Here is a 22,089-nt window from a genome sequence, read left to right as displayed (position 1 = left end):
ATAGTAATAGAAGGAAGAGACAACAACTGGCAGGCTATAAAGGGGGAATGGAGAGGAAGAAGGGAGGGGAGTTGGTACTCAGAATAAAGAAAACAACTCATTATGTCGTATGTCATTTTCCTGTGCTGCTGCCATACTTGGAAGACAAAGAAATTTTGAAGCTCAACATTAAAAAAAATTCACATCCATCTTCCTACGTGTGCAAAACCCAATCCATAAAAGCAAATATAAGTGCCAATACCCTTGACAAACTAACATTATACATAACTTATGCATATGGCCTTATTGTTCTGTGTTGCAGCTGCATACATTTGGGGAAAGAGAGGCACACAACAAACTGGTTAAGTGGAGAACTTATTACAGATGGGACACTGATAACATACCCATACCAATCAAATATCATCATCATTCTTAACTCTATGTGATTTTCCAATATTTGGTGGAGTGGGATTTTTTCTTTATTGGGAGACAAGTTATCTTATTTTACTTATGCACATGTAAATTACACTGTGGATTCTCTGGTAGAATGTAAAGAGTTTATATGAAATGTAAAGAGCATGTAAAAGTTTAGCAAACACATTGCAAAGGAATGGGTGTTTGTGAATAGATGTTTCAAAGAGAAAGAGCTGAGATTAAAGTCAATTATTTTAAACTTGTTCTTAATGATGTGATATGCTGTAGTGATTTCAATATTTTATGCTAATTTCAGATCTATGCCTTTTACCATACTTCACCAACTCAGCTAAAGAAACCAAGGCTGATTACTGAAGGTTACTCAGTAGAATGTAGCTTATTATTCAAATAATCTATTTAATTGATTACAAACGGAAAAAAACCCATTTACCTACCCTTCATAACTGTTCTTCAAGAACATGTCCATGTTCCATTGTAGGTGTGCGCGCGCCCGTATGCACAGTTGTCAGAGATTTTTGACTTAGCAGCATCTGTAGGGTCGGCTGTGACACCCTCTGGAGTGCTGTGCTCACGCAGTGGTATATCAGCCACCGCCAGCCCTAGGCCCTCTCACTTCCTTCTTGCCAGCAACTCCGACAGAGGGGTAGAAGGGTGGGTAATGGAATGAACATGAGCAACACATCTCAAAGAACAACAGTTATGAAAGGAAGGTAACCATTTTTCTTCTTCGAGTGCTTGCTCACGTCGATTCCATTCTAGATGTCTCACAAGCAGCATCCACGGAGGTGGGCTCGGAGTTCACAGTTGGGCGGTGTGCAGCACTACTCTACCGAAGCCAATCTCATCTCATGCTTGCTGAGACATGAACATGTGAACAGATGACCAGGTAGCAGTTCTACAGACAGCTTGAATTGGAACGTAGGCCAGGAAGGCCGCCGAGGAGTGGGCAGTTACAATCAAGTGGGCAGTTACAATCACAGGTGAAGACAATTTCACCTGCTCATAGAAAAACCAGATATAGGGCGGCAATCCATGATGAAATCCTCTGGATGGACACCGATTGATCTTTTATTCTGTCCGCCACCGCGACGAATAGCTGTGTTGACTTACTGAATGACTTGGTCCTTCCAATGTAAAAGGCTAGCACTCTCCTGACATCCAGAGAGCGCAATCTAAGCTCCTCCTCAGACTGATGAGAGTTTGGGAAGAAGACAGGCAAGTATATATGTCCTGACTCATGTGAGACAACCTTGGGCAGGAAGGCTGGGTGCAGTCATACCTGGACCTTGTCCTTGAAAAACACTGTATAAGGTGGCTCCAAGGTAAGTGCCCTAATCTCAGAGACCCAACAGGCAGATTTTATCGCCACCAGGAAGGACACCTTCCAGGAGAGTAGAAGCAGGTAACAGGAAGCCCATGGCTTGAAGGGGGCCACCATGAGCTGTGCCAGCACTAGATTCAGGTCCCAAGGAGGGACTGTCATGTCATGAGCGAAGACCGACCTACCCTGGAATGCAGGGTGAAAGACTGATATAGCACCCAAGTGGACCTTAACTGATAAAAAGGGACAAGCCCTGGAGCCGGAGATGCAGAAGGTAGTCCAGGATTCACTACAGCGAGGCCTGTTCAGGCTTAATACCCCGGTCCAAGTCCCAGCATGTGAACTGTCTCCATCTGGCCAGGTAGGTGGCCCTAATAGAGGGGCTTCCTGCTGTCCAACAGGATCTGCTGGACACAGGCCAAGCACTCCTCCCCATCTGCATTTAACCATGCAGCAGCCAAGCAGTAAGGTGCAGCGTTGCCAGGTTCAGGTGCAGGAGACCGCCGTGGTTCTGGGACAGCAGATCCATCCAGAGAGGCAGCTGCAGTGCGGCCACCACCAAGAGGTCCACAAATGTTGGCGAGGCCAAACCAGGGCTATCAGGATTACCTTTGCCCTGTCCTGTTTGATCTTTATGAGGATGTTGTGGATTAATGGCACTGGTGGGAAGGCATACATCAGAGAGCCCCAACAGGACTAAGAAGGCGTCTGACAGGGAGCCTCTGTCAAGCCCCCGAATTGAACAGAACACGTGGCATTTCCTTTTCTAATGGGTCACGAACGACTCCACTTGGGTAATTCCCCACCTTTGGAGGATCACTCTGACCACCTTGGCAAGATGACCATTCGTGGCAAGATGAGAAGGTACTGCTGAGGCGATCTGCTAGTACATTCCTGGTCCCTGGAAGGTGTGTGGCCACAAGACGAATGGCATACTGCACACAGAAGACCCAGAACCAGAGAGCTTTCTGGCAAAGGGCTGACAACCTGGCCCCGCCCTGCTTGTTCAGATAAAACATTGCAAGAGTGTTGTCCATCTGGACTTGTACCACCCTGCCCTCCAGGTGGGACCGGAAAGCCAGGCAGACCATGCGAACAGCTTTGAGCTCCCTGACATTTATGTGGAGGGAGCGATCGTCCCATGACCCAGCAGCCTTGTGTGCTGAAGTCACCCAGATAGGCTTCCTAGACCAGGTCTGAGGCATCAGAAACCAGGGTCAGCGATAGGGACAGGGCCACAAAGGGAACTCCCTCCAACAGTGAATTGGGGTTCAACCACCATTAAAGTGACGACCAGATGGAGTCTGGTACTCTGACTACCAGGTCAAGATCATGCCTTGTGGGGATGTAGAGCGATGCCAGCCACGCTTGCAGAGGCTGGAAATGAAGCCAGGCACGACGGACCACATAAGTGCAAGCTGCCATATGGCCTAATAACCTCAGGCAGGTGCAGGCGGTAATGAGCGGGTGGCCCTGTACGAGTCTGACATGGCTTGAAAACAGGTCTCCAAAAGGAAGGCTCAGAAGAGGACAGCCTATAGTAGAGGACAGCCCCTAGGAATTCTATTTATTGCACTGGTGTAAGGGTTGATTTCTTTTTGTTTACTAACAGGCCCAGGTTGAGACAGGTGGAGTGCACCAGATCGAGATTCCTCTGCACTAGATCCCACGATCTGCCCTTGATGAGCCAATCATCGAGATAAGGATAGACCTGGACCCCTCAATGTCTCAGATAAGCAGCTCCCAAGGCCATGGATTTTGTGAATACCCGCGGGGCCAATGAGAAACCAAAGGGTAGCGCCGTAAATTGCAAGTGGTGCTAGCCCACCACAAAACTGAGGAACCGTCTGTGTCTGTGAAAGATGGAAATATGAAAATAAGCATCCTTGAGTTTGAAAGCGGCATACCAGTCTCCCAGATCCAGGGAGGGAATGACGGAGGCCAGGGAGACCATGAGTAACTTCAACTTCTTGAGATACACCGGACCCTCATCAGAACACACGTCTATATAACGCTAATTCGGATATAACGTGGTCGTGGCCATGGATCCCAAATTTAAGTACTGTACACTATAATTTTTTTTTTTTTAGTATAGATGCAATAAAACAATCGCTTAGCGCTCTCCTGTTGACTCTAGTACTCCATCAGCTTGAGGAGCGAAAGCACAGTCCACAGGAAAGCATCAGCTGTTCACGTAGCTGAAGTTGCATATCTTAGATCTACCCCGATCTAGTAGTGTAGACAAGCCCTAAGACAACTGCTGTAGGCCTAGAACACCATGCAAATGTAATGTAATAAAAATTTACAGGTATAGTATTGATCTTTAGAAAGATGTCAAAAATGTTGGGCAAAAGGAAAGCTTACTCGGTGCAGGAGAAAATGGACACTATCGAATGACTTAGAAATGGCGAAACCCAGGCAAAGATCAGCCACGATATTGGCATTAATGAGTCCACCTTTCGTGGATGGCTAAAGAATGCTGACAAGCTCGGAACTTACATTCATAACCTGGATGAAAAGCATGGCCTTCAAAGAAAACGAGCCTGTTTAGCAAATGATGCAGATCTTGATTCTGTGGTGTACATTTGGTTTGTGCAAGAACAGCAGAAAGGCATTCCAATCTGTGGTCCGCTTATAGCCATACAAGCAGAAAAATTCGACCGGGAACTTAATGGCGAATTCAGCTATTTTAAGGCGAGTTCAGGTTGTCTATGGCAATTTCAGAAAAGACACAATCTCTCAGATTGCTGTTTCGGGAGAAAAACGCTCTGCTGACAACCATGACGTGCAATTGTATCCTGTGAAGCTGAGGAAAATTTTATAGGCAAAGGGTTACTCGGTGGAACAGGTTTACAATGCAGACGAAACAGGAAATTATAATACAATGTTGCCTGATAAAACCCTGACTGTCAGAACAGATGAACGTAAGAAAGGAGGATATAAACAGGCAAAAGATCACTTTACTTTATTGTTTTGTGTGAACGCAACAGGCAAGCATAAATTAAAACCATTGTGCATTGGAAAGTCTCACATGCCTTGGTGCTTTAAATGTGAATTGCCCACCATTTTCATACAAGAACTCCAAAAATTGCTAGATGACAAGAGAGATTTTTGAACAACGGTTCTTCACCGCATTTGTCCCTTCTGTGCGACAGCATTTGCGGGCAAAACGCTTAGAAGAAAAGGCTGTTCTTTTGCTAGACAACTGTCCAGCACATCGTCCAGCCGAAAGACTCAGAACCCGTGACAGTAAAATATGGGTTGAATACTTACCTAAAAACACAACTTCCAAAATCCAGCCGCTTGATCAAAGTGTTATCGCCATTTTTAAGCAGCACTATCGATGGAACAAATGGACAAATGATAGAAAGCAAGTTGTCTGTCACCGATTTTCTGAAGAAGCTGACTATAAAAAAAACTTTTTACATTGGTGGCGATTCCTGGAATTTATTACGCGCTGAAATGATAAACCGCTATTAGATGGTGGGACTGAGAGAGTCGTTTGGCCACCCGCTCCTGGAAGAAAATGAAGAAAGCAGATCACAGTCTGATGAGGAATTCAACTTTGAGGGATTTACAGAGGAGAAAGTTGAAGAACAGACATGGAGTAGATGGAGGAGCTGTGCCAGCAACTGTCCAGGCTCTGTGTTACTGTTCTGCCACAAAATATCGAGTCCTGGGTAAGAGGCAACAATGAAGCAGAAGAATATTGTCCCATTGCTGAAAGTTAACAGATGACCAAATACTTCAGGCAGTACAACCAAACAACATTCCAGAAGCTGAAGAATTGGTCTTCGCCGTGGAAGAAGAAGAGGAAGATGAAGTGGACGTCATCTGCAACTATAGCCAGCTTAGAGATTACTTTGAGATGGTTTGAGACGCAAGACGTTGAGCCTGTAAAAATTATGCAGCTACATAGTCTTTTGCAGTCTGCTAAGCGGAAGCAGCACAGCAGCAAGAAGCAGAAGCAACTCAGCGACTTTTTAAAGAAAAACTAGACTAGCTTATTGTAACGTCTACTTTAAATCTCTAATAAAGCAACACTTTTTTTCTCGTTTATTGTTTCCTTCAAGTAGGAGTTTATTTTCTAAGGTTTTCTATACTTTATGGATGTGACATTTACAGTATACAGTTGTCATAAATATAAAGGGAAGGGTAAACCCCTTTAAAATCCCTCCTGGCCAGAGGAAAAATCCTCTCACCTGTAAAGGGTTAAGAAACTAAAGGTAACCTCGCTGGCACCTGACCAAAATGACCAATGAGGAGACAAGATACTTTCAAAAGCTGGGAGGAGGGAGAGAAACAAAGGGTCTGTGTGTCTGTCTATATTCTGTCTTGGCCGGGGACAGACCAGGAATGGAGTCTTAGAACTTTTAGTAAGTAATCTAGCTAGGTATGTGTTAGATTATGATTTCTTTAAATAGCTGAGAAAAGAACTGTGCTGAATAGAATGACTATTTCTGTCTGTGTGTCTTTTTTGTAACTTAAGGTTTTGCCTAGAGGGATTCTCTATGTTTTGAATCTAATTACCCTGTAAGGTATCTACCATCCTGATTTTACAGAGGTGATTCCTTTACTTCTATTTACTTCTATTTCTATTAAAAGTCTTCTTGTAAGAAAACTGAATGCTTTTTCATTGTTCTAAGATCCAAGGGTTTGGGTCTGTGGTCACCTGTGCAAATTGGTGAGGCTTTTTACCAAACCTTTCCCAGGAAGTGGGGTGCAAGGGTTGGGAGGATTTTGGGGGGAAAGGCGTGTCCAAACTACGTTTCCCAGTAAACCCAGTTAGAGTTTGGTGGTGGCAGTGGATATTCCAAGGACAAAGGATAAAATTAATTTGTACCTTGGGGAAGTTTTAACCTAAGCTGGTAAAAGTAAGCTTAGGAGGTTTTCATGCAGGTCCCCACATCTGTACCCTAGAGTTCAGAGTGGGGGAGGAACCTTGACAACAGTAATTTCATTTTAATGCGGTCCCTGCTATAACGCTGTACTTGGCATGGATCCCAAATCCCGCCTTCTAGCGAGGGTCCGGTGTATTTGTTGAGTTGCTGCAGGTCCAGAATGGGTCTTAGGCCCCCTTTTGCTTTCAGGATTAGAAAGTAGCAGGAATAGAACCCTTTTCCACCTCATTTCCCGAGGGACCTCTCCACCATCCCCAGCTGCAGAAGATTTTCGACCTCCTGAATGAGGAGTTGCTCATGAGAAGGGTCCCTGAAGAGGGACGGGGAACAGGAATGGGAGGGAGGGTATAGCCAAGAATTGCAGGGTGTAGCCCAGATCTATTATTCCTAAATCCAGCAGTCTGATGTGACTTGCAACCAGGCCAGATGGAAGAGACGTAAACAGTCGAGAAAGGGGTAAGGTGGATCCATATTAATTGGGGTGTTGCTCTTGAGTGCACCATCAAAACAAGCACTTCTGGCCCACCAGGTGTTCTGCAGGGCCAGGCTGAGCTAGTGAGCAGGAGATGGATGGACAGCGACGACTGAAACTTGTGTTTCTGTCCCTTCTCCTAGCGGAGCCCTGCTAAGATGGCCAAGGCCTGGGAGGTGGGGGAAGCCTGAATTGTTTCCTCGCCAACTGTGGCATATGCATGCCCAGCAAACAGAGGGTGGCCAGTGGGGCTTTAAGCCCATGCAGCCTCACATTCGTCTGTTCTACAAAGAGTTCATTCCCAACAGATGGGAGGTCCTGAATGGAGGACTGCATCTCCTGGGACAGGCCCGCGTTTGAAGTCATGAATTGCGCCTCAATCATGGCCAATGCGACCACCTTGGCCGCCGAGTCAACTGCGTCCCAGGCCATCTGGAGGGAACATCTGGCCGCTGTCGTGCCCTCCTCTACTAGAGCTACAAACTCTCGGGACAAATCCAGGAGCACAGAATCCTTAAGTTTCCTGAGGGAGTCACACAGATTAAAGTTATATCTCCCCGCTACCACCTGGTGGTTTGCCACCCTGAATTGAAGGCTGGCCGTTGAATAAATCTTCCTCCCCAAAAGGTTCAGTCTTTTGACTTCTTTATTCTTTGGGGTAGAACTGGTTTGCCTCTGCCTGTCCTTCTCATTGGCCGCAGACAACCAGCGTACCTGGGGGCGGATGGGTATATAAGTATTAAAACCCCTTGGCCAAGACAAAATACTTCTTTTCAGCCTTTATGGAGGTGGGAGGGATGGAGGACGGAATTTGGCAGAAGGCTTTAGCTATTTTTAGGACACACTCATGTACTGGCAGCGCAACTTGAGAGGGGGCTGCTGCAGAGAGCATATCAAACAAGGTGTTCGACTGCTCCGACATCTCCACCTCCAAGCTCAAGCTCATGACCACCCTTCGGAACAGAGCTTGATACTCTTTGAAATTATCAGGTGGATTAGCGCGAGATGGTCCAGCCACTGCCTCATCAGGCGACGAAGAGGATGACTGAACCACCAGGGGAGGGCCTGGAACATCATTCCCCATGGAGGAAGGGACTTTAGGGATGGGTATTCACTCCTTTCCCCCAGTGTCCTATTCCGCTCCGTGCACCGAGCCCAGTGCCATAGGCTGTTTTTCTGAAGTGGCCACTGAAGAGTGGTGAGAGAGGGGCATCAGCAACTGGCATGCCCAACGCATTCCAGTAAGACCACTGACCCGGCCACTGACCCAGCTGCCAGGTCAGCATCGTGAAGGCTGATGCGGTCTCTGATGCCCAAGCGGGCCACTACTGCCTCAGCAAGGAGCTGAACTCCTGATCTGACCCGGAGGAATCCCCTTCCAAAGACCATGGAGGGGCCGTCGATGCCGGAGTTTGATGTCTAACTGTCGCCGTAGGTGAGCAGTGCATAGGAACGTATTCCTGGGGATCAGTGCTGGGAACAGGAAGATTGGTACTGCCCCAGAGATCTGGGAGACGGGGATCTGTGCCATGGAGTTGGTGGATGTGAGGTCGATTGGTGCCAGATGTACAGTGTCCAACATCTCCCTCTGAGCAACTTGTGTCTAGTTGATGGAGATCGCAAACGCGGTGCCAGCCAACCAGAGCCCTCCACTGCAGAGACAGGGAACTCCGCCTCAGCTTCAAGGACCGATGGCATTCACCAGCCCTCTGGGGGGCTCTTATAGTTGGCTTGCCCCTGTAGGGAGCCTTCGCCGGATCCAACGTCATGGAGGCTCCATGGCAGCCTATTAGTGAGTCTCTGTCCCCTGCCACTCCCAGGAGTCAGCGGCAGATCTCTGGGGGACCTAGTGGGTCCAATCAGAGAGGCACCCTATTTGACTCTGGTGTGGGTGGTGGCCCGAATTAGGTCCTTTGCCTGATGTCACTTCCCCCTTTTTCCTCGGGCCGGGGAGTCCTGTTTTTTTGACCCCTTCTGGGCCTCGGCGAGGGGAAGCGGTGCCGGGCCAATCCCGGTGCCAGGGGTGCACTACGAACTAAGGACTACATGCTGGGCATAGAGTCTTGCTGGTAGGGCTCAGACGCTGGGTGAAGTGCAGCCTCTAAGCCTCAAACAAATATCACAATCCTTCTGGGTTCTTGGACCAAAGTTTTTACAAATCTGACACCTGACCTTTAAATGTAATTCCCCCAAGCACTTCAGACAGCTGCTATGGGGGTCACTCACAGGCAGAGGCCTGTGGCAGGCAGAACAGGGGTTAAAACACAGAGACCGGGGCATGCCACACCTGGGACAAAGTCCCCGCTGGGACTAACTCCCTAACTACACTACTTAACAACTACTTATTAAGTAACTGTAAACAAACTATTTACAGGGCACTGAGAAACGAAGTACAGGAAGAACCGCTATCCTCTTGCTAGGCAAGGGGAAGGCGCACCGACCAACCATAACAGTTGGTAAGAAGGAACTGAGAGGGTGTAGGGTGGCGGTGCCTGATATGCCAACACATGACCACGGCACTCCAGAGGGTGCCAGAGCCGATCCTACGGATACCACAAAGGCAAAAACCTCTGACAACTGTACACATGGGCATGCACACACCTAGAATGGAACCGACATGAGTAAGCACTCAAAGAAGAATGTTCATTACAAAAAATGTAATCAAGTATTTGGATGAGAATCCATGTTGCATGGCTAGAAAAAGACAGAGATTTGCGCAGGCCAGGAGGGAGAGAAGGGGATGAGGGAAAAAATAGTTCAAAATACAGAAAAAAAATGTCTTCTGAAGCTTTGGACTGGCTACACAGCACCAGTTTTTATAAATACTTTAGTATCACTGCCTGGTTAGAACATTAAGAAAATCTCTTCCAACCTTGACTTCTGAAGTTAGTTCTTCCAAAGCCCACATATAACACAAACTTAATAGTGTTTACAATAGCATTTTATTTTGGATATTTTACTGAAATTAATTCTGTTCAAAAACATTAGCTAGTGTAATTTCTATTTCTTTATATCTGCAGTCATTTAGTGGGTGAAGTGGGGCTTCTGTGTGGGATCATTAGAAAGCCTAGAAACTAAGGGCTTGTCTACACTACCACTTACTTTCATATAATTTACATTGCTCAGAGGTGTGAATAATCCATACCCCTGAGCGACAGAAATTACACCTAAGCACCGGTGTAGACAGCACTATGTCAGAGGGAGAGCTTCTCCTGCTGACATAACTACCACCTCTCATGGAGATGGAGTTATTATGGCGACGGGAGAGCTCTCTCCAGTTGGCCTAGAGTATCTTCACCGGATGTACTACAACAGCACAGCTGAGCTACCATAGCACTTCTAGTGTAGACTAGCCCTAAGCCTTCCAATTATGCCAAGTTCCTGCTAACAGTCCAATTGGTTCCAGATATATAAACACACACACACACGTCATCTGATCATTTAAAAAAAGTTGGATGGTTTACTTCAGACCTTTCCATGAGGTCCAAAGCCATAACCCAATTTTTAAGTATCTTGTCTGCTAGCGGCTAATATTCAAATTGCTATAATGGTGCGTGTGCAGCCAAGAACAAAAGTGAAGCGCAGCGTGTGCGCTCATATAACCATGTACAAAATTAGAGTGTGAGACAGAGTCACACTGTGTCCCTCACCTCTGATGCCCCAGAAACTGCTCAGACCCACTTTCATCTTGCATGCAGGCTGTATTTTATTCTAAAACCTGTCCACTAACAGTAGTACAGTGCAACACCACAGTTTTAAGCTCTACTTCTTTCAGCCTGCATTGACTAGGGCCCTAGGAGGAAAGGCAGTCTCCCTCTCTCTAGGGAGCTCCTTCATTCCAGGCTCAGCTAGCCCTGTCCTCCTCTCTCTGAAACATTTCCTTAAGGCTTTTTTTCAGGATGGTGAGCTGAGGGCTAATTAGTTTCTTACTCCCCACACTCTCCTTCTGATTAGTTAATGACTCAATCAGCCATTATCAGGGGTTGGGGGACACTAATTGAGGTTATGTTGATCAGAGTGCTGACCCACATGTCAGATCTCAGCACTCAGTCACAACAGATACAGAGAGTATTTTGAAAGTGGCAGCACAAAAGCTGACCTGCACCATATAGAAGGAACACAGGACACTGACTAAAAAAATTCATGTAGTTATGATTTCTAATATTTTTGTTGATTAGCCTGAGACAAAATAGGAAATTTCAGCTTTGCCAACACAACAAACTATAATATAAAGGGTGGGGAAGTCTAAAAACTGAGAACTAAGTTGTAATTTAATGAACATCTTACCTAAATCAATCATTTTTTATGAGAGTTTTTAATTTTAACATTAAGATTTGGAGCAGACAGTTTTATGTACATCTGCCTAAAGTCCTCTTGGGTTTCATGAACATAAACCAAATGATAAAGTTTGTCCAAAGGTCACTGAGGGTAGGGTTTCTACAAACTCCAAAATCCAAGCCAACTCACTAGTTTCATAATGAAGCTAGAACATTTAACCGTATTTTCTCACACACCCTCTCGTGCCAAAGAAATCTAGAAACATCCTGGCTTGTTGCCATTTTCTTACATGGTTTGGCATGCAAATCTCTCTCCTCCCACATTATTGAAGCAGTTAGTTAGCTTACCACATCTTCCTGACTTTACAGGTAGCTGACAAGGAAAGGCTAACATTACTTGCCTCCCCAACATAAACAGAATCTCTTCAGCATAGAGGTCTGTGAAGTACTCCTGCTTGTCTAACTGCTGTAATTACCCTCTTCCAGCATATGAAGCAAGCAATGCTCAAGAATACACTACTGGAGCAGTCTATTATTTTGACCAATAGCCCAACAAAAGACAACTTACAATGATTTATTAAATTATTCTCAAAAAATCACATTATAGGTGTACAGATATTTGCAGTTCTTCATTACTGACTAATGGGAACTCCCTAAAACAGTGATACACTCTGCTACATCTCTGCTCCAGAATGATTTTATGGGCAGTAATTGCAATAGAACAAGCAATTGTATTTACAGTCCCCTACCTGCTGTTAAGTGGAAAGACAGTCCACCCTCTCCCCTGAATACATTCTCTGAATATGAGGCAAAGGTAGTTTTCACCATCCCCTCAAAAGTTCACAGATGGAGAAAGACCCAGCCAATCAATAGAGTTGGCTGGTCCCTCTAGATGGTACTATGACTCCCTCTCAGTTGGCTGCCTGCAACTATACGATGTTCTTTGCTAAGCAGTCAGGCCTCTGACCCCAAAGATGAGCAATTCAACAGCATGAGTGGCTGCATGGTTCAGTATAAGCACGGGACTTACCATCGAAGTGACTGATCTGTCATCTTCTTCATAATTTACTACTGGAGGTGGCTCTTTCCCATCATTCTCCTGAACTTTTTGTTCTAGAAGTTCTTTCTGGGCTGACAATTTTGCCTCAGTGCATCTTAATTGCTGAACTGTTTGCTTGAGTTCCTCCAGTGCTTGTTTCTGGCTCAGCAAAAGCACAATGCTGAAGAGAAAAAGGAGAAGCACAAATTAAAGACTGATTATTTTAAAATGAGTTTTTCTTATCAAAACAATATTGGGGAAAACATTTTTGTAATTGGTAATTTGGTTTCCCTTTTCTACCTTTCCCACCCACTTATCTCAACTGGAGGATACCCAAGTTACTGCTTCTTTGAAAAACAGGAAGAGATCTCACTTATGTTAACTGCTCTAAGTCCTTCAATGCATGAACAAGTCAAATATCAGAAAGCTTTCAAAACCAGGAGGAGAATAAAAACAAAGTGCAGCAAGCTTATATGTTGTCGCCTCCCCTTCTTTCTCAAAGGAACTACACAGTTAGTAAAAACAGTTTTCTTTAAACTTTTCCATTAGTAAAATGGAATTGAGGAAATGCCTGTTCTTTTTTCATCCTTTAAAATTCACCAAATCAAGTACATTATTTCTAGTCTTGAGCAGCATACAGAGAAAAAAGGCATACTCAATTATGGAAATCCTAGAATGTGCATTCTAAATTTAGGCAAGTACCAAAGATTTTATTATCCCTTTTTCTGAAATGTCTTCATTTTGTGTGAGCTGGGCTCAGGTGACACAAAGACGTATGTACATGGGAGAAGGAAAATCCTGAGGGAGGGTTGTTTTGGTTTTGTATTTAAGATTTTAAGATCCCTGGATAGAGATTTTAATCTATGTTTCTACAGTATTTAGTATGTAATTAATAAATAATAAAAAACACATATAATAAGAAAAGAGGTGAAAACACTGAATTTAAAGCCGTGTAGATAAAACAACACTATTTTAACTCTTCAGACATTCTGTTAAGAGCCTGTGATTAAAATAAAAAATAGTAAGAAGGATTCACCCAGGTTCACTAGAAGTGCAAGCATCTCATTAGCTAATTGTGTGGAATTTAGCTAACTGGAAATTATCTAATTAGCATAGTGAAAAATAACGGAAAAGGCAAACTTCTAAAGCTTTTGGTATTTTTTCAATAGTATTTAATGCATTAAGAAGAAGATGACTGCCTTCAGCCCTCTCAAAGCTCATACTAACTTATGTGTTCATTGTTTTATTCATTAAGATATTATTTAAGCTATTATGCACCAGTTCACTCTTATTGGAAAGTAATGGTATCCACCTGTCATGGGGTCAATTAAATCTTGACTGAGGGTGGAAACAATGGGGTGGGGGGTAAGAGGAACTAAGTGCAACCCCAATTCTATTTATCAGTTCTTATAACTTCAGTTTCAAGATAGAGGCTAGAAGCTCGATAATCAGAGCTGGAAAAAAGTTTAATCATAGAATCATAGAAGATTAGGGTTGGAAGAAACCTCAGGAGGTCATCTAGTCCAATCCCCTCCTCAAAGCAGGATCAACACCAACTAAATCATCCCAGTCAGGGCTTTGTCAATCAAGGCCTTAAAAAACCGCTAAGGATGGAGATTCCATCACCTCCCTAGTTAACCCATTCCAGTGCTTCACCACCCTCCTAGTGAAATACTGTTTCCTAATATCCAACCTAGACCTTCCCCACTGCAACTTGAGACCATTGCTCCTTGTTCTGTCATCTGCCACCACTGAGAACAGCCAAGCTCCATCCTCCTTGGAACCCCCCTTCAGGTAGTTGAAGGCTGCTATCAAATCCACCCTCACTCTTCTCTTCTGCAGACTAAACAAGCCCAGTTCCCTCAGCCTCTCCTCATAAGTCATGTGCTCCAGTCCCCTTATCATTTTCATTGCCCTCCGCTGGACTCTCTCCAATTTGTCCACATCCTTTCTGTAGTAGGGGGCACAAACCTGGATGCAATACTCCAGATGTGGCCTGACCAGTGCCAAATAGAGGGGAATAATTACTTCGATCTGCTGGCAATGTTCCTACTAATGCAGCCTAATATGCTGTTAGCCTTTTGGGCAACAAGGACACACTGCTGACTCATATCCAACTTCTCATCCACTGCAATCCTGTAACCACTGTAATGTAAGCTGATGACTCCATTCAGCATAACACACAAAAACTGTGATTTTTTTGTAACACATAGAGGATCAGCAGCCAGAGCATATAACTGGGTCACCCACGTCACAGACTTTTTGGCCACCAAAAAGGCTACCTTTACAGACAGATGTAACAAAGAAGTGGTGGCCATCAGCTTCAAACATGGATCCATGAGTGTAGATTGTGACACTCTATACTTTGTGGGAGCATTCTGTAACCTCCTTATTCCTTATTTATATATAATTGAGATATTGCATATTAAACAGGCCATGTGAGGTATCAGGGGGAAAGATTATGATCTACTGAAAGTCACTGTTTTATCAAAATATGTATATCATGAATGCATATGAAGTTATGAGAATTGTGTTGTATGGTGTCACTAAAATATGCTGTGGGTTTGGGAAGCTCCCAGATACTAGCTCTCCAGACAATGCCAAGGAAAATAACCAATGCCCGGGCAGGTGTCAAACAACCCATCAACAGCCACTGTTCAGCAAGGAAGCTACAATTCACTGACTCACCTGCATAAGGCCACACCAGGGAAATTACTCAACCTTGCCTGGGGACTCAGCAATGCCCACCAGACATGCCTGGACTTGTGTTCTCCAAACACGTGGGGCTGAGGGTATAAAACAGAACTCAGAGGTTCCATGCTTAGCCTTTTCTCCTGTCCCCACCTGTGCTGCAAGCAACAGACACACTCAGAAAAAGACTGAAGACTCCAACAGGAGACTGGCCCAAGGGTGAAACCTGTGCACTATGAACTGCAATATCCAGTGGGGTGAGAAAAACTGCTTAATCTAGATGTTGCCCAGTCTAATAGGGTTGAGACTTTAGACTGCGTGCTTATATTTTATTTTATTTTGCTAATCACTCTGATTTTTTGCCTATCATTTATAAACACTTAAAATCTATCTTTTGTAGTCAACAGATTTGTTTAACTGTTTATCTTTACCAGTGAGTCTGCCTGAAGTGTGTGGTAAATCTGCTCAGGTTTGTAAAGGCTGGTGTATATCCACTTTCCATTGATGAAGTGGTGAACCAATTAATAAATATGCACTGCTCATCCTGAACAGAGCAAGACGGTATATTCCTGAGGTACAAGGCTGGGAGCTGGAGGGATTTGGCTGGTGCCTTTCTCTGTGTGATTCATGAGTGGCTCTGAGAGCATTCATGCAATCCAGCTGGGTGTGGGGCTCCACATATAGTTGTGCTGAGTGATCACAGCACCTGGAGGAGTTTGCTGCTTGTCACGACATTGTGAGAGACAGCCCAGGCTGGAGAGTTAAGGGGGCAAAGCAGTCCCAGGCTGCGCCCTGGGGATCCTGTCACATAGACAGTACCAAATTCAAGTCCCATGGGAGAATGGGATCTCTTATATAAGGGTACAGTCTGTCCACACCTGAAATAATTTAATGGTTTTAGGATTAGAAAACATGTATCTACCACAGATTGGTGGGTGGAATATGGAGATAGCTGCCAGGTAAACGCTGACAGAATTTACAGAGAGATCTTGATGTTTCCAGTGAAGCAAATAATCCAGGATATGCTGGATAGAAGACAGGATCAGAAAAATAAACTTCTACTGAGACCAGTTGGACACTCTTCCACTTCATCAGGTAAGCATATTTAGTGGATAACTTCCTACTGTTTATAAGAATGTTTTGCACATCCACAGAACACTCAGCCTCTTGAGATGTTAACCATTGAGCGTCCACACCTTATGACGAAGGGTGCATGGGTTGGGATGCATCTTCCAACTGTGGTTCTGTGATAGGTCAGGTTCCTGAGGTTGCGATATTCAACTTGATAGAAATTTAGCAGACTGAAGAACCAATACTGACAACGCTAGGCTGGCTTTATGAGGATCATGAGAGTTCAGTCCTGCTTGAGCTTGCATAACACTTTGTGGGGCACAGGAATAGAAGAATAGACATATAGCACCTTTGCTTTCCATGAGAGAAGGAAAGAATTTGTTAAGAAGCCCAGACCGTGCCACGCCCTACAAGAAAACAAGTTGCATTTTCTGTTCAAATAATGAACAGGTCTATCTCTGGGACCCTCTAAGACTGAAGGATGAATCTCTCAACCTCTGGTTTGAAAGACCATTTGTGGTCTTTCCTGAATGTTCAGCTTAGAAAATCTGCCAAGCTATTCTGAACACCAGGAAGTTGGGGGACTATGAGATATACTGCACTGCTGATACAAAAGTCCTATAGATCTATCACTTCTTGACAGAGATGATCAGATCTGGCATCTCCCTCTCTGTTCACGCACAACATCGCCACAATATCGTCTGTGAGGATTTGTAAGGTAGCCTCCTTGATATGAAGGATGAACACCTGACACTCCAGACAAATTGCCTGCCAACTCTGATACATTTATGTGTAGGGTGAGATCTTGATCCATCCACAGACCTTGGGTATGCAGGCTCCCTAAGTGAGCCTCTCAACCAAGATATGAAGCATCCATAATTATAGTTGTGGACAGAGAGGAAAAGGGAACTCCCATACACATGATGGTAGGATCCTTCCACCAATCTAGTGAGGTTACGACTTCTGTAGGTATGCGAATCAGCATGTCCAACAGATGATGAGATGAGGAATAAACTGACTTCGTCCAGCCCTGCAACATTCTGAGGTGAAGTCTGGCATGCTGGTTCATGTACATGCAGGAAGCCATCTGCCCCAAAAGTCTTAAACAGCTTCTTACTATTGTGGGCAGAGGGGCTTTTAAGCGACACACAAATATATAGTATTATCTAGAACCTGGCTTGTGGCAAGAATATTCTGGCCAATGTAGAGTCGAGGATCACCACTATAAATGCTGTTCTCTGAACTGGAAGGAAAAAAAACAACAATTTGTCCTCACTAATCAATGGGCTCAGTTACTGGAAAAGGGATTGCATCTGGTGAAACCAACTTCTACTTTGTGCTTGAAACAATCCCAAGATAGCCACTTGTCCAGATAGGGGAATATCTGTAGCAGACAGGCATGGCCTCCCTCGGAGATTGACAGTGAGGATTGGCCAGACCCCCCCGGTGGGCGGAACCAGGAAAGCCATACCCGCCATGCCAGAAGCAGAGGCGTAGGACAGCAAGAGGAAATATAAAAGGCAGGCCCTGTAGCTCATTTGGGGGGAAGCCACTGAGGGAAGCAGAAGCTTCCACCCTGCTTCTGAAGCCTGAGCCTGCTGAGGACTTCTGATGCCCTGAAGACTCATCTGAACTGCCTGAGCTACCAGACATGCCCGATGCTGAGGAGCAGCTGGGATTACCACTTGCAGTTTAGCACGGGGCGACGGAGGACAACCCAGAGATCCAGATACACCCCGAAGGAAGGGTGGGAAGTTTTCCAGGGACAGACGACTACGATCCGGCTGGGTTGCTGCCTGAGTCAGGTTCAGCATGTTGCAGCTGGATCCCCGCTGATCCAACAGCACACCACTCAACCACTGTTAGGGCCCTGGACTGGGATGTAGTGGAGTCAGGTGGGCCTGCATCCCCCTATCTCCTGCCACCCCACCCGATGGAGGTGGCAGGAACACAGATCTTTGGAACTTTCTGTGACTCTGATGGATAGTCATGTGAAAATATGCATTACTCAAGTCAAGGAAAGTGTACCAGTGGGGGCTAGAGAGAGAATAATGGCAGCCAGGGTGACCACAAAATATTTTTTTTAACTATGTATTTGTTTAAATCTCACAAGTCCAAAATGGGCCTGAGACCTCCTTTTCCCTTTGGAATCAGAAAATGGAGAGAATAGAACCCTTCCCTCAAGGGAGAGGAGACTACCTCCTCTATGGCTCCCACTGGTAAAAGAGACTGTACATCTTGAAGAGAAAATGGTCCCTGAAGAAGGACAAGGGAGGGAAGTGGGAAGGAAGAACAGAAATAAACTGCAGGATGTATTCCAGTTCTACGGGGCTTAGAACCCATTGAGCAGTGGCAATGAGGGCTCAAGTTTGTAGGAAGTGGGATAACCTATTGAAAAAAAATAGGGGTGGGAGAAACTATAACATGGTGAGCAAGTACCCTTGTCTTCAACAAAGCTGTCAAATAGTCTGCCCAGAGGCCACACCCTGACTTGAGAAATCTGCTTTAGGACGAGCAGGTGATGGTCTTCTCTTGAGTGTCTTGCCCCATTTTCTGAACTGATAGGGATACTTATGCAGAGACTAAGGTCAGAATTACTCTCTTTTAGGAAGAGGTGTGTAAATACCCACGGCTTTCAATATGGCCCTGGAATCCTTGAAACTATGCAACACCACATCAGTCTTTTGAGAGAAGGGGGTATGACATTCAAAGGGAAGGTCCTGGCTTGTTTGCTGAACTTCTGATGAGAGACGAGATGACTGCAGCCAGGAACATCTGTGCCTAGGACAGACACCATGACTCTATAGCTGCCATCCAAGGTTGCCTGCAGTGAATTTCGAGCCACTAGATTCCTCTACCATGACCTGAAAGTCACACCAAGTCTCCTCTGGCAACTTGTCCGAGAACTTCAGCATGCTGTTCCAGTGTGAGAAATCGTATCTAGCCAATAAGGATCGGTGAATGGAGATATGATATTGAAGACCAGATATTGAATAAGCCTTTCTACCAAAAAGGACTAGCTTCTTTTCTTTTTGGCCCTTTGGGGCAGCAGAAACTCAACTCTGATACCACTAAGGAACCTGGGGGAGGTGCCTGTAAAAATGCTCATATCATTGAGAAGGGACATGACACTGCAGTTAAAAACCCATGGCTGGGCTGTGCTATCTGACTCAGGTTCACAGAGCTCGGGCTAAGGGGCTGTTTAATTGTGGTGTAGACATTTAGGTTCGGGCTGGAGCCTAGGCTCTAGGAAACTTCAAGGTGGGAGGGTCCTAAAGCTCAGGCTGCAGCCTGAGCCTGAAAGTCAATAGTACAACTAAACAGCCTTGCAAGCCCGAGCCCGACTGGCCCAGCCCAGTCATCCATGTCTAATTACAGTACAGACATACACTTGGTTCTCGTGTGTGTCTGGGGCAGAGAAGCCAGTGTCTGCCAGAAGGACTTTGTAAGATACAAAATGGCCGGAATTCCGAAAGGCCCCGCAGAACTGAGTATGTCAACCAGTCTGTGGGAGCATTCCTGAACTACCTCATCTTGAATATCAAAAGATCTAGCGTCTCTCTTACATTTCATGATATCCTGTGAAGCTGTCAAAGAAAGAAGAGGAATCCCCAGATACCATAATCTTATCCAGTGACAAGGAGGATTAATTCAAAAGGTTTAAGTTTGAACTTCCGGTAATGGTGAGGCTACCGGTACCAGAGTTTAGATGAGCCTGTGTTTCTTACTCACTACCAATATCGGTATCAGAGACAGAAGCCTGAATAGCTTCAGAGGATCTAGCTTACTATCTGCTAGGTGACTACAGGACAAGGAACTGGGGACGACCATGAAGTAGCAGGTATGCCCCAGAGCTAGCAGTGTGGCACAGGACACCAGCCATAACCGCTCCCTATGTCTCAGTCTCTGGAACAACTTCCAAAAATCAGACAGGTACTTGGATGGTAATTCTCCTGATGACAGCAATGGCCCTTCCATCCCAGGAAAATGGTGCACAAGAGCTAACCTTAGACTTAAACAGAATCTGGAGGATCTGGTGCCATGCCTCTTGGTGCCTGAGACAGAGAACATCTGCTGGATGATGTCAGTACCAGGGACAACATATTAGGTTTACTCCTGGATTGGACAGTATGAGAAAGAGTTAGGCGTTTCAAGAACTTGACCATCAACGGTACTGTGATCTGCTGCCCCTGCCTTGAAGTAACTTGGGACTCTTCTGCTGGCAGTGAGCATGCCAGAGCCTGGAGAAGTACCTGTAACAGTAGATTTACCTCCTACCCAAATGGAAAATCCAGCATCTTGAGACAGACCAAGTCTCTTTCTGTTGCATAAGCCTCAGGATTTGTTAGCACCGCAAGACCTTCTTGATCTATTTTGTACCTGCACTGAGGGCAGTAAAAGTCAGCCTCAACAGCCCGGAAGCCACTGCCAGATTGAACAATTCTTACAAGGGTGAGGCAGAGGCTGGTACTGGGCACAGTCACTTATCCACTGTTCTGCTGGTAGATAACGCCAGGGATCTTAATCTCCTCTCAAGACTGCATATACCCATCTTAGAGGAACAGTGCTGACCAGATCTCTTATGCTTTCTCCTCAGTACCAGAGAAAAAGATAGGTGCTTTCCTTCCAACAATCTTCTCTGGGGTGGAAACAGCAATGTCTGGAGAGACACTCCTTGTTGAAAAGGAAGCACTCCGCATCGCACTAAGCACGAAGGCTCTGATGCAAGACAGCCTCCATAAGAATATGGAATCTCACGTCCCTGTTTTTTATACAACACTTTAAATCTCTATAGATCTGGCCCCGGTCTTGAATGTGGACCTCACCCAGACATTTGGAGCAAGAGTCACTCACCAAGAGATTCTTGCAACTGGCACAAGACTTAAAGCCTGAGCTAAAAGGCATCCCCAACTACTGAGCATAAACATTTGCACTAAGAGTGTCTCTGTTGGAAAACCAAGAAAAAAAAAAATGAAGAAAACCTAGACTCAGTACAATGATGAGTGCCACTAAACAACAAGAATGCCTTCCCCCGCCCTCCAAACATATATACTACTTAACCATATACATATAGACTGAAAACCAATGATAGTGTGGGGAAACTTGGATAAACAAGTTGACATGCTCCAACTACAGATCACAGCTAATAAGGAGGAATGGGGGGAAGAGAGAGAGAGGGTCATGACAGCTCCGCCCTTTATATCATCAATCCATAGGACGAGTGTGCTGAAAGCAAATGCGCCACCCTGACGGATACCACTACGGGAAAAAATGGGGCACTGGGAACGCACAAACTTGAAGTGGAACAGACATGTGCAAATCACTCAAAGAAGAACTGCATATTACAATACAAACAACTTTTTTCTTTAAAATTTTCACCTTCCAATATCTTTGCCACACTTACTCTGATTTTTTTTCACAGGTCTTAGAAGATTCTTCTATTTTCTTTTCTAGTTCCAACAAAAGCTCCTCTTTGTTCAAAAGCGTCTGCTGTGTCTGAATCAATTCTTCTACTACTGTTTTCAACCTAGAATACAGGTCAGTTGTACAAATCAAAAATATGCATTTACTACATACATACAATACAAACTGTGCACATGTGTATGTGTTGCTTTGTATATCTAAAAAAAAGAGCTGAAAATAAAAGCAGTAATCCTTAAAATAGTTTCTAGTTCGACACTTTCCCTTTCTTGGTAATATGTTTATTAAATTGCTTATTTTGTGAATGTACCTTATTATATGGGTACACTCTAGATCTGGGTGCGCACTGTTGGGAGCGAAGGCACATTTTAGGCCTGATAAAAGTCTGCTGTGATTTTTAAGAGTCTGTTTGGATAATTTTTTACAGCTTAAAACTTAAGTAGAACCACCCATGTGTAAGAAAATGAAGAGTAATCACATTT

The 22,089-nt window shown here is 44.9% G+C and overlaps 1 protein-coding gene across 20 annotated transcripts in view; it reads right to left on the bottom strand.

Moving 5' to 3' along the window:
* FER (FER tyrosine kinase) overlaps window positions 1-22,089 on the bottom strand; it is a 432,887-nt gene that overhangs the window by 290,059 nt on the left and 120,739 nt on the right. For all 20 annotated transcript variants that reach the window (XR_013635792.1, XM_073344641.2, XM_078852827.1 and 17 more), the window contains 2 exons: window positions 21,591-21,713; window positions 12,416-12,605 (listed from right to left, as the gene is read on the bottom strand). Coding sequence is in view for 19 of the 20 variants with exons in the window: in XM_073344641.2 (XP_073200742.1) it covers window positions 12,416-12,605; window positions 21,591-21,713 (313 nt within the window). In the remaining variant the exon portion in view is untranslated. The remainder of the gene's footprint in view (window positions 1-12,415; window positions 12,606-21,590; window positions 21,714-22,089) is intronic.

The sequence above is a fragment of the Lepidochelys kempii genome, chromosome 5 (genome assembly GCF_965140285.1).
Source record: "Lepidochelys kempii isolate rLepKem1 chromosome 5, rLepKem1.hap1, whole genome shotgun sequence".
Classification (NCBI taxonomy): domain Eukaryota; kingdom Metazoa; phylum Chordata; order Testudines; family Cheloniidae; genus Lepidochelys; species Lepidochelys kempii.
Note: the sequence above shows the minus strand (reverse complement) of the source record. Positions and strands in the feature narration are given on the sequence as shown.